Here is a 16,779-nt window from a genome sequence, read left to right as displayed (position 1 = left end):
CAAGTTATTGAGAGTCTGTGGACTTGCTCCCTCTGGTTTGCATCTCACACACGTTGTTTCATAGCTAATACCGATAAGAAAATAAGCAAGGGCCAGTCAACACGTTCGATCCCCTCTTTATTTTCCTGAAGACGAAAGTCTAAATTCACCGTTTACGACTATTTCTAAACCCGTTCTATTGCAGAAAAAAAAACAAAACACCCTTTAAAACTAAACATGATGAAAACGGAACTTTCTTTCTTTCGCCAAAATAACTGACGAATCGTATGAAATGGAGTGGCATACTTAATATGGAATACGGGGGGAGGATTGAAGAATGAGTAAACTCATATGTCATATGTAAACTACAGGGAACCAATACATTAAGCATACAATTCTTCAATAGGTTTTCCTTAAATTCCAACTCCCCTAAAATTTTAACACCCATTAAATGAAAACATTTTAAATCAACGACATTGTATAATATTAGAGTCGATATGTGATGCAAAAAGAGGACGCACGTCAGTGTGCTGTGATGACTCTGTAAACAGACTGCAGTAAGAAAAACACACTTTACAGTTAACTGTACACCTATGCTCCGTGTTCTTTGTCAGGTAGACAGCAAGAATGCAGAACGGGGGGTAATCTCACGGTGTAAACAGGTAAGTGAGACTCGGGCATGGATATACAATGGGAATTATTTCAGTTTAAACAAAACTGTTCTATGTAAACATTAATATAAAAATCCGGTTCCAAACAAAACCTACAGCATAGGAATTATCGGATTATTACAGGATGCAGCATTATAAATCATAATACACATCAGAACAGAATGCTGATTAGGAATACGTATTCTTGTGTTCTTGTAGTATTTACTGCAGTTTATGTTCCCATTAGATTAAGTGATCCTAGATTTCTTTGCCCTTAAATACTACTGGAAGTTGAAATACTCAGTGGAGCATCTTGGAAAAAGTTTTTAAAATCGTGTAGGATTAAAAACTTAAGGTGGAGGCAGTATGTCACCAGGATATGCTTCCCAATGTACCTCCTTAAATAGAGCTGTATGTGTAGGGAAAAAATACTGAATTTAGAACAATAATAATGACACTGCACCTGATCTCAATGATGCAGCTAATCGTCATAGTTGTTTGGGGAACATGTCAATTCAAGAGAGACTCATCTGGGTGTGGAATTGTATACCAGGTATACTGCAGAAAGCAGGTTCTCAAAAACTGGATCTCCACTTAAAAGGCCTGCGGAGCATAGCTAATGATTCACATATTAAGATGGTGCTTCCCTGTCCCTAAAATGTCTGAAGCACCTTTCGTTTGCAGCATGAAGGGGGGTAACCTGTACTTACTTTTGGGGTTTAATCTTATGGGACTGTGTTCACTCTAGCTTCTTACTCTTTGATGAGGAATTAACTGATTTAGGCCATTGCCTGTATATGTACTCAAACCCAGAAATAAGCAAGAAAACTGCACCTTTGGTCCCGTCAGGCTGTAGTCGTGTCATTACAGGAGAGGAACGGAATGGCGGGAGTCAGGGAAATGGGAACTCATAAGGGAGACATTATCCTGGAGAAAAGTGATCGTCATCGTCCAATGGGAAAAGCGGGTTGGTACTCCCTTCCCAGGATGCCAGTGTTTTTGCCGCAGAGCTTCTAATCACCACTAGGGACGAAATAAAAATTGGTTGCTTGCAGTTTACAATGGAAAAAAAACTTTGGAAAATGTGCCATTCATTACAGAAATCTACTGTGGCGGTTTTGATAAAAATCACATCACATTTGTTGGGATGTCTCTTGGACAGCAGACGTATTTACAGCTACGCAGTAGCATCGTACACGCGTGTAACAGCAGAGTTGATAAGCAGGCATTTTGGACGAGGTACCTTTGAGCTGGAGATGGAAATAGTCACATCCTCAGCTGATGCCTAAGGGTCTGTGGGTAAGATAAAAAAACAGCAGGAACTGAGATCTCCACGCTTGGGTTAAAAGGAAAACAAAAGAGAAAGCGTTCGTTTTCAATTCATCGAACATTTCATCTTTAGTTCTTACCTCATCTCCAACAGAATTGTGATGCTCGTTTCTGCTTTCGGTTTTAAGGTTATTTAACCACTGTTGTGTACCACAAATACCATGAAACATCCACATCCGTTGTTTTTCTACAGAATGCATAAACAGAGCTCACTTTTTTTTTTTTTTACACTGAATGACTAAGAAATGACTAAGACACTGAACGTGTCGATTTACCTTTAACTTCTAGCAGCCGTCCTTTTGGGGAAGAGATACTTGCGGTCGTCGGAACAATCCCTAGGACCTTTGGTTTCTTCGGTTCCTTAGGTGCACCCTCTAGAACCACCACCACGTATTCATTTGCAGGGGTGCGTTTGGGCTCCGCCATCTCCGTTCCCGTAAGCTGTGCCTCGGCCTTCTCTGTGGGTTTCTGGGCCACTTCTTCTGCCGGAACTGTTGTGTTCAGCAGAGGCTCAGAATTCTCCACGATGGGACACATTTCAGCTGGCACCGCAGGATGATCTTCACCTTCCGTTTCCGCTGCCCCCATTATTGGGTTGGCCTCAATCTTCATGGCTTCAAGGCTACTCTGCACCTCCACTTCCGGAGATATTTCAGCTTCCACTACTTGAGAAAACTCATCTTTTGATGATAAAGTTTCTTCTGTCAGATTGTCTGGACCTGCTGCTGCGGTTTTATTCTCTGGAATCTTCTCTGGTGGATGTATAGAAGAATGTAGAGTTTCTATTTTTACTTCTTCCAATGTAATGAATTCTGTAGGAGCTTCTGCTGGTTCATCCTCAAGAGAGGCTACTGGTCCTTCAGCTGTTGAGTCTGGTGCTGGTTCTTCCTTAGAAGTTGATGCAGGCTCTTCAGCATATGACAGAACTTCTGGTTCTTCAGCAATGGTGGCTGCATAATCTTTGGCTTCTGTTTCATCTCTTGCTTCCTCCTCCACAATTGCAGCTGGTTCTCCAACTGCTGAGTCAGGTGCTGGTTCCTCCTTAGAAGTAGATACAGGTTCCACATTGGATAAGAAAACTTCGGGGTCTTCAACTGCAGCGACAGTAAATTCAGTAGATGCCTCCTTCTCCACATTGACTTCAGATCCTTCAGCTGTTGTGTCAGCTGCCGGTTCCTCAGAAGATACAGGTTCTTCAACCACTGATTCCTCCTCTGTACCTGTAGCCCTGGCCGTGTCCTCCACCAAGGACATCTCTGCTACTGACACTGATGATGCTTCCTTAGCCTCTGGTACCAGCTGGACCACGACAGACTTTTCTTCTTCTGTAGAAGCTGTGGGTGTATCTGCTAACATAACGCTCTCTCGTTCTGATGTAACCCCCATTAAATCCTTGAGATTAGCATTTGGCCCAGTAACTGTTCCCATCTGATTCCGCACCGGTTCCTCAGCCTCCAGCTCCATGATCTGTCCAGGCACATCCTCCAACATCTCTGCCACCTCACCCACACAGGAAGCTGGTATCCCAACACTCTCAGCTCCCTCCACCTCTGACACTGTTTGAATGGTATTGAGCATGGCCGGCGTCAGCACTGAAACAGACAGTTAATACTCTAGAAATCAGTAATCTTCCATTGGCACAAATAGTCTGACAATATAAAAAAAAAAATCCGTGAATAGAATTTATCGTTTGGGGTTTGGATTTTTTTTTAGCAATGTATTTATCATTATAAGAGATGAAATAACCATTTCTATTACCGGTTAAGAAGGAATGCATTATTTACATGAGAGACAGTTTGAGAAATGGCAGTAATTAATAAAAAAAATTTTTTTTCTATGTGTGTTACATTTATCATCCAATATAAAGCAGTTAATAAGATGCAGAAATACTTTGACATGACTACATTTAAGGGGAATGTTCCCTGATTGAAAATGAGTAAGTAAATAAATAAGTAATTAAATAAAATGAAAGGATGAAATGACTGGAATGGACAAGATCAGTAGCTCCATAATTAAAGTGAGTCATACCCCAAGCCATTAATGTAAAATACAAATGACAAAAATCCCTTCAGAATGAAGAACCTCTTGCAGGATAAAATAATCACAAATAAATGAGGTTTTTTTTTCCAGTCCAGTTCGGATGATGATGAAAGTGCTGGGGTGCCCATTTAGCCAAACAGTGCTGACCCATGACCTTCTGTCTGTTTGCTTCTCATGGCTAGAGCCCTCTAAGAGGTATGCACCATGTGACAAACGTCAAGCTACTCAGGAGTTTTACACCTGGCTTTATGTAGTATAAACATCACCTACATCTTGAAGACAGGATCTTCTGTCACTGGGATAAGAAGGTCCCTCTAAGAACTCGGAGCATAAAATGAAGATATTCCAAAGATACTACACTTGCCAGGAACGACACAAACCCAATAACTTGTTCCCTTACACTCCTGCTTTGTTGATAAAGCTTTTTCAGGAGGAGGTCCTCTACATTTCAGGTGGAACGGTCCAACTTTGACCTGAGCGACACGTGTGATGCAATGAGGTGGGAGGGGGGGGAACAGTTTTTCAGGAAGGAGATGAGGTTCTAGTAAATACAGACACGATAGCTGTGAAACGGTGAAGGTTTTGGAGGAAGAGAATGAAAAGTGGAGGTCATAGCTATGTAGCAGTTAAAGAGAACAAACATCAACAGCTACTTTCATCAACGCAGCAGTGATTCAGACCGACCGAGTCAGGGTACCGATACTAGCCTGTGCCAACCGCAAGAACCCAAAACAGACGAAAAGAAAAGTAGAATTGATGGTGTAAATTTGGTTAAACAACTTGTATTTAAAGATCAAACGTCACTCACTGCCATGCAAATGCTTGCAGTCACGCAACACATGTTGAAGTGGCTTCAATAGAACCATTCCACATTCTAGCACGTTCGAATGTCATGTCCTTCGGAACAGAAAACCTAATAGTCAGACCTGCATTCAGTTCCACTTTTGAAATATGGGACTGTGTTTAATAAAGCAAAGCATAAACTTGCATTATAGCAAAGGACACCGACAAGGAAGCACCTCTTAATTCCAACAAAGGCAAAGAGACAAGTGTTACACAAATGTAATTGTTTGACTGAACACATAATATGAAATCAATTCAGCGGAGACAACTCACCACTAGAGGTCCTTAGGTTGCATAAGCAACAGAATGGACAAAATGCCGTATATTCTAGCTAGAGAAAGGTGCTTTCTCTAACCATACTAGAACCACAGGCCCAGACCATTTTTAGCTGGAACAGATGAAGGTTAAAATGCAGCTCCATCCTCCACAAACATGCAAGAATATTAAACGGAACAAACCTCTTGCCAAATATCACAAGAAATTACAAACACTCAAAATTGAAGATTTTTCATACCATTTGGAAAGATTAAGCCCAATATTAAGAAACTTGTTTTTTTCCCCCCATGTAATAGAAAAGGAATTTTCACCTGTTATATTGTGATGGTATACCAAATTAGAAGCCACACCCCCTAAAATGTGGAATGTACCACTTTCAGAGGCAGACCAAACTAGAAGCAATTAAACACAGAAGATTTTGTTGCCAATTCCTTTATTGCATGGTTGGAGGAAATGTAACAGTTTCTTTTATCTTCTTGCCGGTTTATGCTATAAATTCCATGTCCAATGTTGTTGTTTTAATGGTATCTTCCAGTACTCGCTCGCGCAATTCCCATCAACCTCGACAAACAACACTTTTTACAATTCATGTGAAATGAAGGACAGAACGGACATGGGAGTTACTCGGCACACTTTCAGAGTTTCCCATAATGCAGCGTAATTGCTTAGCGATATCTGGCAGAGGAGCAGATGGACGCTGGCCTAGGCATGCACATTAGTGACTGTCAGCATACTGCTATACCCATGGTTACAGAAGCACCATGTTTGATTTCAAGGGAGGTAGAGAAAGTCGCATGAATTGTCAACAGGTTTCAATATAAGCCACGTATATGAGGATTAAAAAACATGGAAGTGTAATTTTTTTTTGGTTAGAGTTTACAGTAAGACACTGAAATATATTCCTACTAATACTGCAGATGTAGGTCTGATGTGGGGAGGTGCTCAATGTTGGCCTGTAATGGACCTCCAGCTTATTCTAGGTGGGTGGTAAAACATCTGCGTGAAACACTCAGGTTAAATACCTAACGAGCACCTCTGTAATGCTACGATTCACTGCAGGTGACGATTACAGAGCCATCATATGTTTTACTTGCAGGATGATTCATTCACTTGCTGCACGGCCTTCAGAGAGAAAAACAACATTGCTTTTGCATCCTGCATACCTTTCCAACCAGCCTATCTGTGACCTAATAATGGATATAATATACAGAATTCTCATTTTAAAATGATAGTCGTTTTATGGTGTACAATATGGTTTAGTGAAAAAAAGATAGTGCCTTTCTGTTGTGTGCTTTTAGCCCTCTTCCTCAGAGGACCCGGTGTCAGGAGTGCCGGGGCGGTCCTCCAACACTGCCTGAGCACGTGGGGCCATACCATCGCTCTCAGCAGAGGCTGGGGCCCCCTCCACAAGGGCCTCCTCCATGGCCTCTGCTAGTGCCGCCTCCAGATCTGCCCCTGAAGGCTCGTTGACAGTTTCCACAGAGACTGGCTCCGCCTCCGCCAATGCTGGCTCCGCCTCCGCCAATGCTGGCTCCGCCACTTCTGAGCCATCTGCAGCCTCTAGAGAATCCTCGACAGCTACAGCCTCCCCAGCAGGTGTTTCTTCACCTTCATCTCCTCCTTCCTCTTCTGCCTCAGATTCTGAAAAGGCAAAAATTTAAAAAAAAAAAAAAAAAAAAGCAGAGACTCAGCAACACAGCCTCCCCTGTCAACAGGCGCCCACACGCATGCCGATTCCAAAGACTTAACATGCGGTAAGACCCAAGCATAGCTGCCATGATGCCAAGTCACATTAGCAAACTCTTAGCATCCAGCTAAGAGTCAAGATTAATTTTAAGCTGCTAAATCGGAATACATTTGCAGAGCAATACTTTTTAATAACCGCTCTACAGTGCCAAATATACACCTTTAGCATCACATGCTCAACAGCAATTCTCACTTTCGAAACTAGGCGATGCTGTTTTTACAAGCGCAGACACAAGTGGGACGTCTGCGCCGGACGGCCGAAACCCTTCAGGCATGCAGGGTGTTTTATCTGAACACTTACTCTCCTCCAGGGGGCTCTTTGGCTGGTGGGGGCAACACTTAAGTGACACAAGCAAAAGAGTAGGTCTTATAAGGCGCATGCAAACTCAAAAGATGTACGTGATTCTCAGAGAGGGATGGAGCGAACAAGGACAGAAAGGATGAGAGCAGAGGCTGTGACCAGTACAATCAGTCTAAAATCAGCGCAACTCTACACAATCAACATAAACACCAATAACCAGCTGGTTTAAGCACAATTTCATGCCAAATGAAATGCCAAGGTTCACGGTTTTTCCCAAGTTGGGACACAATAAATAAACTATAAAATGATGGATTGAATCACAGTGCCAATGAAATTAACTAAAACTTACACTGAACTAAAAAAAAAAAGAAGTTTAAATTTAAAGGCAGAGTCTTTCATTCAAATAGGGATGCCCCTTTCATCCGAAAGGGCAGTTTAAAAATCGCTGATGGCTAGCAGCCATGGGGTCTTATTCTGAAAAGAGCAACAAAGAAGAAATTAGCAAGAGTTAGCAGAAGAAACCCTGTTTGGCCGACCTCTGCCACAAGGCCGACGCGCCGATTGCCGAGCGCACGCAGCAGGCCGGTGACGTTTCAAAGCAATAGTAACAGACAGCGTCCGATCATTGTAGATCTTTAGGGTTACGTCTTCAGCAAACCCATCGGTGTCAGGGATTCTCAGCTTTTTGAGAGGGGCAGGTCACAGGGGAGGGAAAGTGGGGGTGGAAAGGAGGAATGCTGATTAAATGAAGACATGTCTAATTACCCCCATCTGCTATTCTAATATATTTTTACATTGGAAAACTATTGCATAAAAACATTAAATACCCTAAATCTCATATGCTTAGAGGAGAGCAGCATGTGCTGATTAAAGTGCGTTGCCACACCTGCCACATAAACTGAGTGCAGCCATGTGGTGGGTGATACCTCAACACCACATTAGTCCAAATGGACCATTGTGAGTTTTTTTTTTTTTTTGATGCCTGGAGTGCCAATCCTGCCATCAACTCCCACATTTCCCTGCAAGTTGGAGGACCTCCTTAGAGGGTGAAGGTGGATGTAGATTGATGTCATACCCAGGACAAAGAAATCGCAGGTTAAGGGCCTTGCTCAAGGTCCCAACAGAGTAGGATTACTCGTGGCATTTAGAGGATTTGAACCAGCAACCTTCTGATTGCTGGGACAGTTCCCTAGCCTCAGAGCCACCAATCCCCCCTATAGGAAGATGGTTCACAATTTAATAATGTACTACAACACTACTGAAATATTTTAGCCAGTTTTACATCTATATTCCATATAGTACACTGGGTACATTTAGAACTGTACAATGCACACATACACATGCTTCAGCACAATTTAATAAAAATACAGAATTTGATTATTCTCCTCATAACTAATCCCCCCCCCCCACCCAGAGTGTGCAAGCATGAGCACAGTGTATCTGGCCAGAGGTTTCATCAGTGATTAGAGAAAAGTGCAGTCACTCAGAAAATCATACACCCGCCCCCCAGTCCCACAACAGGCTGCATTTGGACGCGTAGAAATTCAAAAATGACCCCAAAACTAGAGCAGCACTCACCGGCATCGTCTCCTCCTGAAACAAAGGGGAAGACAGAGAATACACACTTTAACCCAGAAACACAAACACAGCTTGGATGAACAGATTCTCTTTTCTTGCACGGTTACAATTTGTCAGTCAACTACACTTAAACCCCCCCCCCCACACCATCTGGTCATTAATAGCCAGACATCATTTAAAATCTGCTTGGCAGAGCACAGCATAGACAGACATACACAACAGCTAATTGGCAGCTAATTACATGATGATGGCATGGGGGTTGGGGGGGGGTCATCTTGCTTTAATAGGGCCTTTAGAAATTGGCCACCAAGATGCATTAGAGCAGGAGGGTGGAGGGAGGGAATCTCTCTTACAGACATCGGAGCATGATCAGTGGGGCCATTTTTACCCCTGTCGCAATTTCCCAAATTTTCAGCATGCCCACAAGAGCGTTAGCATGGGGAAGCGAAAACGTGGACTGTCTCGAGGTCCCCCAGCGAGCCAGCTGAGAAACACTGCCTTAGCATACCTGAGACGGCCCCACAGCAGCCCCACTGTTCACAACTGTTGCTGGGTATGCGGGACATTAGTGAGGCCTAACTATCCACTTCTCCCAGAGCATCTTAATCTCTGCTTACTCAACCTGGAAGTCCTAAATCTGTGGAACAAGGATTTTTTTTTTCTCTCGTGCAAAGTGATGTTTGCTTTCTGTATACAGAGTCAGTGGGTCTGACACAATATGCATAGCTGGCTGCAGTTTGTGGTATAAATTTGCATCTTTCTTTCAGCATTATCAGTGTCGACACCGAATGCTCATTACGCAGATTAAAACAGGCGATCTGTCACATCAGCTTAAGGGAGTGTAACCTGAACTGACAACAGGGTTCCCTCTGCCGCGAGTGAAATTGTAATTTATGCACCATATGAATGCTGTAATAAAAAATGTGACTACAGTAAGGCATCTGTACGGTCAAAAATTATGTTATAGCTGAAATTCTGGTTAAAATAAGAGGGGAGATTAATATTCAGAAAATGACCTATAAAAAAGTAACAAAGTTTACATCACAAAGAATAAGCCCAGGGGTTCAAGGCAGCCAATACAAACCAGTCTTACTAGATGAGCCAATACAAACCAGTCTTACTAGATGAGCCAATACAAACCAGTCTTACTAGGTAAGCCAATAATGGACTGGACAGCTACCATGCATCATTTACCTTTGGGCGGCCAAGGTTTTGACTGCCATTCATCCTTCGGCCTCGCTTGGAGTTCAGTGACCCGGTCGTTATACCGAGTGCGGTCTTCGGTCACGGTCCGGTATGCCTGTCGGGGAAGGAGGGATGCCATCAGAGGGGACAACCATCAGCGCCAGTCGTTCTGTCCACAGGAACGGCAGCCATCGCGACTCGCCACCTGCAAGCTCATGTGGAAAAGGGCAGCCAGTGAGGAGGCGGCCATTACTCACATAGGCCAGGCCCGCAGTGAGGGAGGCGCCACACAGTGCGAAGTACACAAAGTGCTCACCGCTGCCCCCTGGCACGCCGGAGGACATGGGTCTCCTGGGAACAACTGTGGGGTGGGGGGGGGTGAAGCACAAAAGGGAGAGGTTCAGCAGTTTCAGGGACCACCAGAGGAATACCTTTAAGTTCAGTGTCTTGGCATACATAAGGAGAATATTTCCTGAATAAACATTTTGCTTACATTTATGATAAGGTACATGTATGCTGAAATCTGCCAGCTATGACCTTCCAGCTCATTCTAAGTGGGTGGCAAAACGTCCGTGTGAAACCCCAGAGATAAACAATTAAACAGCTCAAAAATGCTAAGATTCACTGCAGGCGACGACCACAGATCATGTTTTCCTTGCAAAGTGAATCAACTCACACTTGCTGCACGTTTTCGTGAACTATTTTACTGACAAAGTTAATCCTGCCCAATAAAGACAGCAGATCTGTCAGAGCAGCCTTAGGTCACCCCGATGAATGCTGTGGGCTGTAGAGGCCTTGGCCAGACAGTGTGGAACCAGAGGGCATTCTGGGATTATTTCAATTTGCCTTTTGTGTTACATGCACATAGAGCTTGACACAAAGTTATGAAAGTTGAGGACAGAGATATTTTGTCCTGTTATAGACGCAGGCAAAAATCGCTCTACAAAATTAGCACTATTGCCCAAAATTTTAACCATTTAAAACAGAACAATGTTAAAATATTTAACACAAGATTGCTTGTCGCATTTTATCTGGCGATTACAAAGCGAAATTAATTGACTTTGGGAAATAGGTTTAGACATGCAGAAAATGCAGCCGTCAAAGTAGATCAGTTTCAGATCAGTGAAGTTAAAACGGTGCCATGATGGCAGTAAAAAACAAAGCAAGGAATCGGGCAGAAATTAAGAAACACACCGAGTACGTTGGCACGTGAATGAAGTCAGACCAGTGCAATGACTTCATTATCAAACCCATGTTTTAGTCTTTGTGGCTTTGACGAGGGAATCATAATCAGTAATGACAAGCTAACGAACTGGAAGAGACTGAGAGAAAACACCCAAAAGTTCACTTCCCAAATGAAGTCCCCAGCACAACAGCCCAGGATGGGGCGCCAACTCAAAATATAGATACCACAGTATGAAATAAGATGATTCATTTTCTCTCAAGAATGAATCTCTGTCATTCTGCTGAAATGTTTCAGACCAATTTCAGCTGATAAACAAGAATGCGCTGTATTTAAGATACATGCATTTCATGTCCAGAAATACAGGGCGTTGTGAAAATCGTCACAGCCCCTTCGCTTTAGGAGCTCGGAGTCACAGCAGGTCTAATCATCCAGAATAATTAAGGTGGCAAACACGGGATAATGCAGAGCCATGCAGAATTAGCAACAAGCCGTCAAAACCTGGCCTTTAGCAACACGACGCAGGAAAAAGGGCGATCTTGCAAATTATCCTGCGACAAATGATCGTCAGATTAGGTGAGCTCTTCAATGTCATAAACATTTCATTTTTAACCCACTTTCTGATGTAAAAAGTCCGATATTTCCTAGGGACCTGAGCCCCCCGAAGGGTCAAATCCTAGAATCGCCCCTCCACAGGAAAAAGGAAGAAACCAATGTGCAGCGTCTTGCCTTTTTATTAATTAAACCTTGAAGATACACAATCCGTTCCTCACATTAACATTTAACACTTATCCGCAGTGCAGAAAATATTAGATAAGGGCAGCTCCTCCACTCTGAAGTCCGCGCGTCCCCAAAATTCCATTCCGTGAAAACAACTGTGCCAAAAAGTGTAGATTTCCAAGAGCGGGCTGGATTTATCGCGACAGGGGTTTTACCAATTCATAAATTCTTCTGGAATTCATCTCGCAACACTATCACCCGTTGGGAATCCCTGCTGTTATCTACACCCAGAGACCACCACACATTAGCCAGACATCTCATTCATGCCATCTCTGGCATGCAAGGACAAGCAAAGACTTCAGATCATTTTTATTTGATAATTACGAATTATGTAATCGCCTAAGTGCCTTTAAGTGAAACAATTTATCATAAAAAGTTAAAAAATGCAAATATTATACTGAGGTGTACAACAAGTAATGCCATACGGGGATCTGTGAGTTAATCTGTAACAGTCAAGGGAAGAAATGAGTTATAGACTGGTAAACATACGTTAATTCTGGTCAGCATTAAAATACGCACGTATGGTCACTTTTGAACGCCGAATTTGACTATCAATATAATACACAAAACTGAAAGAAAAAAATAATTTCAAAAAAAGTTACTCAGGCTTTTAACACTAGATTTACCGAGTTTTTATTCTCTGCTGAGAGTCCCAAGGTGTTTGTCACCCCTGCTGTGATTTTCGCAGGTCTTCAGCCCCATCCTCCTCCTGCTTTTGTTGTGCAAACACACCCATTACCTGTGAGGCCTGGCGCATTTGCATTTTTTACTCAGAGTAGCTCAAATCCAAGGCAGGCTAAACCTCTGTGTGTGACATGGAAACCTTCACAAAAGTCTGCCATATCTATACCAAATATCCCACACGCTGACTGACCTGCAAATATGAAAGGCGCACATTCACAAAATATATGGAAACACAAGTCTGTGTTATTTATAAAACAAATTGAGTGAAAATAGAATGAAAAGTTGCTAATAGAATGAAATGAATAAAATGAAAACATGCTAACACTTCAGTCTCCAATGCATGTTTGTATATAAATGTCATAAGCTGAGTGAAGTCATGGTCCATGGTTTTTGACATGCTCATACACATACAGAATAAAATGTCATTTCATTTTCATTGGCCATCACTGAATTATAACACCAAAAGTGAATTTTGTTTTTGTGTGATCTCTCCAGCTTTGCATGTTTGGCTGTTCATGTAAAAATTGATGTATCCGTGCCTCAGTTCCAGGTTCATCTCTTTGTCATCTTTCTGCCTTTTGTCTCAGTGGTTACTGTCCCACACAGTCTGTCTATCTTTCAAAGTCTGTGTTTGCAGCGTTTGAAAACCCAGTGACCATCATCCCTGTATTTGGCAATGGAGTTCCTTGGCTAGAAGAATCGGAAACAATCTTCTTTTTCCTTTCCACCCTGTAGATGCTTTGTACAGAACGTAGGCATTCACGGCCACCAAGTCCAGCATGTTGTAAAACACAGCTACTGGCCACTTGCTTGTTGCTGCTCATACTGAATACATGCGCGCCATTCTAAACACTGACGTGGAGAATTCCTCTCCCTGTGCAGTGTCCTTTGCCAATGGAGGAAGTTCACGGCAAACGTTATTCACCATGCCCAGTAAAGTGAAGCAGTCTGTGTGACAGTGACAGTGAGGTGAAGAAATTGTCCATTGTGACATTTCTCCCGTCATCCAGAAATGACTCCATCAGATTCATGACCACGTTCTCTGCCAGCCTTCACCAAGAACTGTGCTGAAAGTTTCACTCCAGGAGAACACATGAACATAGATGTACAGCTGTTCTCGACCAAGGTTCATTGTCCATGCAGTATATTTACATTTACATTTACAGGATTTGGCAGACGCCCTTAGCCAGAGCGACTTACATAAGTGCTTTGAGACTCTGCAATGAATTTCCGATGCTAGCTCAATAAGGACCCCAGCTACGAATACTATCTCTGAGAACGCCATTGAGTAGTGCAGAATTTTTATTTTATTTTATTTTTTTAAAACACACACCAGAAAAAGAGTCGAGTAAGAATATAGAAGTTCTACGTCAGGTATTTCTGAAAAAGAAAAGTTTTGAGTCGTCGCTTGAAGACATTCAAGGATTCAGCTGTTCGGACATCTAGGGGGAGTTCATTCCACCAATTAGGTGCCAGGACAGAGAAGAGCCGAGATGCGTGTCTTCCTTGTGCCTTGAGGGGAGGTGGGACCAGTCGAGCAGTGCTGGAGGATCGGAGAGATCGTGGTGCAGAGCGGGGTGTGATGAGGTCCTTTAGGTAGGATGGTGCCAGAGAATTTTTGGCTTTGTATGCGAGCATCAGTGTTTTGAATCTGATGCGTGCAGCTACAGGAAGCCAGTGGAGGGAGCGCAGCAAAGGAGAGGTGTGGGAGAACTTGGGAAGGTTGAAAACAAGACGAGCAGCTGCATTCTGAATCAGTTGGAGGGGACGGATGGCGCTCAGTGGTAAACCCGCTAGAAGCGAGTTGCAGTAGTCAAGGCGTGAGATGACGAGGGACTGGACGAGTATCTGGGTAGCCTGGGTGGAAAGAAATGGACGTATCCTCCTGATGTTAAAGAGGAGAAACCGACAAGAGCGAGAAAGACTGGCGATATGTGAGGAAAATGACAACCGATCATCTATGGTAACTCCAAGGTTTCTAGCAGAAACCGAAGGACGGATCAGGGAGTTGTCAAAGGAGATCGCAAGGTCCTGGAGGGGGGATGAGTCAGCCGGGATGTAAAGCAACTCAGTTTTACTAGTGTTGAGTTTTAGCTGGTGAGTGGTCATCCAAGATGAGATGTCTGCCAAGCATGTAGAGATCTTAGTGGAGACATGAGTGTCTGAGGGAGGGAAGGAGAGGATGAGTTGAGTGTCATCGGCATAGCAGTGGTAGGAGAAGCCATGTGAGGATATAACTTCGCCAAGAGATTTAGTGTAGAGGGAGAATAGGAGAGGGCCAAGAACCGAGCCCTGAGGGACACCGGTGGAAAGACAACGTGGAGTAGATGTGGATCCATTCCATGTCACTTGGTATATCGCATCCAAGCCGGACAAATTTGGGATCAAGTTCTGGATGGCCACGGATTTGGAGACCAAATACGTCTGCAACGTGTCCCCTAACTTGGGAAAGGACCCCAGTCACCAGAAAAGGGAGAGGCTGGCAGAGAACATGGTCATGAGTCTGATGGAGCCATTTCTGGATGACGGGAGAAATGTCACAACGGACAATTTCTTCACCTCACTGGCACTGTCACACAGACTGCTTCAGCGCAAAACAACACTACTGAGCACAGGGAATAAAGTTTGGTATGAACTTCCTCCAATTTCAAAGGACACTGCACAGCAAGAGGAATTCTCCGCGTCAGTGCTTAGAAGTGGCAGTGTCTCCTTGACAATTTATGCACCTAAAAAAACAAGATTGTGTGTGTTCTGAGTTCCTTGGACCAAGATGTGGCGATCTGTGAAGGCAGAAAGAGGAAACCCAACACGATAACAGACTATAACCACATGAAGGTATGTGAATGTGTGTATAATTTTACATCAGTGCTACAATGTTTTCTAATATGTACTATACAGGCCTATATAGAAAGAAGGTAGAAAAAAAGCAAATACACTCATGACTCTCTCTCTCTGCTGTTATAGTGTGGTGTAAATGTGTTGGACCAAATGGCGCGCATGTATTCCGTAAGAGCAGCAACATGCAGGTGGCCAGTAGCTGTATTTTACAACATGCTGGACCTGGTGGTGGCAAATTCCTACGTTCTGTACAAGGCATGTACAGGGTGGGAAGGCAAAAGAAGATTATTTTTGAGTCATCTAGCCAAGGAACTCCATTGCCAATTTATGCCACAAAAGGCTATGGGGACAGAGGAAGGCTGCTGCTGTGCCAGGACTTGTATGGACAACTCAGTGTCAGGTACAGGAGAACTGCAACAGAAACCGCAGCAGGTTTACCAGTGCAAAGTGTTACAAATTCACTTGCGCCAAATGCAGGGATGATGGTCACTGGGTCTGCAAACACTGCAAAGTTTGAAACACTCAATTTTTTTTATAAATAAAACAGACTTGTGCTTCCATATATTTTGTGAATGTGTGTCTTTCATATTTGCAGGTCAGTCAGCGTGTGGGATATTTGGTATAGATATGGCAGACTTTTGTGAAGGTTTCCATGTCACACACAGAGGTTTAGCCTGCCTTGGATTTTAGCTGCTCTGAGTAAAAAAATGCAAATGTGCCAGGCCTCACAGGTAATGGGTGTGTTTGCACAACAAAAGCAGGAGGACAATGGCCCAAGAAACTCTCAGCAGGGATGCTAGTAGGTGTTAGGCCCAGGGAATTTACGCAAATTTGCGTAGATTTGGCAGTTCTAGTGTTAAAGAGGTTATGTGACAAATTCCGGTACAGATCTTAAGCACTACCAGACACTATGCGAGTGCAAGCGACTCACAACTTGACCTTCACGTCTCCTTTACTAAACAAAACGCGGCATGTTACAATAACATTATACTTTGTGTAATAAAGTGTAACAACAGCGAACAACACTGTTACCATGCATTTTTAAAAGCATGTATTTACACTGCATTCGCATACATGCTTTATCAAACTAAAAAAAATGGTTGATCGTTTAAAAAAAATGCGTCCGCAACAAAAAAACAGACATTTACCATTTCTACAGAAACCCGCGGGGGACTTGCGTGCCAAATGGGAGAGTGTCAGACGAGTCGATCTGCAGAGGAACATCGCGGCCAGGTTGGTGAGGGCTCTCTATGGCGGGGAGCTGTGCGAAGGGCGCCCGATCAGGGGCTTAAATGAATGACAGTCTGCCAAGCTGCGAACAGAGGGAGGAGGTGATTTCTTTAACGTCACACTGCAGGGAAAAGGTC

At 43.4% G+C, this 16,779-nt stretch overlaps 1 protein-coding gene across 1 annotated transcript; it reads right to left on the bottom strand.

The window, feature by feature from the left end:
- Positions 1 to 100: 100 nt before the first annotated feature.
- Positions 101 to 16,724, bottom strand: mgarpa (mitochondria localized glutamic acid rich protein a). Its single transcript, XM_048970467.1, has 8 exons — positions 16,561 to 16,724; positions 10,185 to 10,288; positions 9,937 to 10,042; positions 8,743 to 8,757; positions 6,492 to 6,758; positions 2,234 to 3,550; positions 1,873 to 1,922; positions 101 to 1,652 (listed from the first exon to the last, which is right to left on the bottom strand). Exons 1-7 carry the CDS (start codon positions 16,634 to 16,636, stop codon positions 1,915 to 1,917), a joined length of 1,893 nt encoding a protein of 630 aa, XP_048826424.1. The 5' UTR covers positions 16,637 to 16,724; the 3' UTR covers positions 101 to 1,652; positions 1,873 to 1,914.
- Positions 16,725 to 16,779: the final 55 nt, after the last annotated feature.

The sequence above is a fragment of the Brienomyrus brachyistius genome, chromosome 12, assembly GCF_023856365.1.
Source record: "Brienomyrus brachyistius isolate T26 chromosome 12, BBRACH_0.4, whole genome shotgun sequence".
In the NCBI taxonomy this organism is placed as follows: Eukaryota; Metazoa; Chordata; class Actinopteri; order Osteoglossiformes; family Mormyridae; genus Brienomyrus; species Brienomyrus brachyistius.
This window is presented reverse-complemented; position numbering and strand designations above follow the sequence as displayed.

Bases quoted from the DNA above. Each gene is read 5' to 3' on its own strand.
- mgarpa (XM_048970467.1), bottom strand. From the start codon at position 16,636: ATGTTCCTCTGCAGATCGACTCGTCTGACACTCTCCCATTTGGCACGC. The intron at 10,289-16,560 runs GTAAATGTCTGT...CCCACCCCACAG, and splicing joins CGCGGGTTTCTGTAGAAATG to TTGTTCCCAGGAGACCCATG. The intron at 3,551-6,491 runs GTATGGCCCCAC...TGTCTGTTTCAG, and splicing joins AGCCTCTGCTGAGAGCGATG to TGCTGACGCCGGCCATGCTC.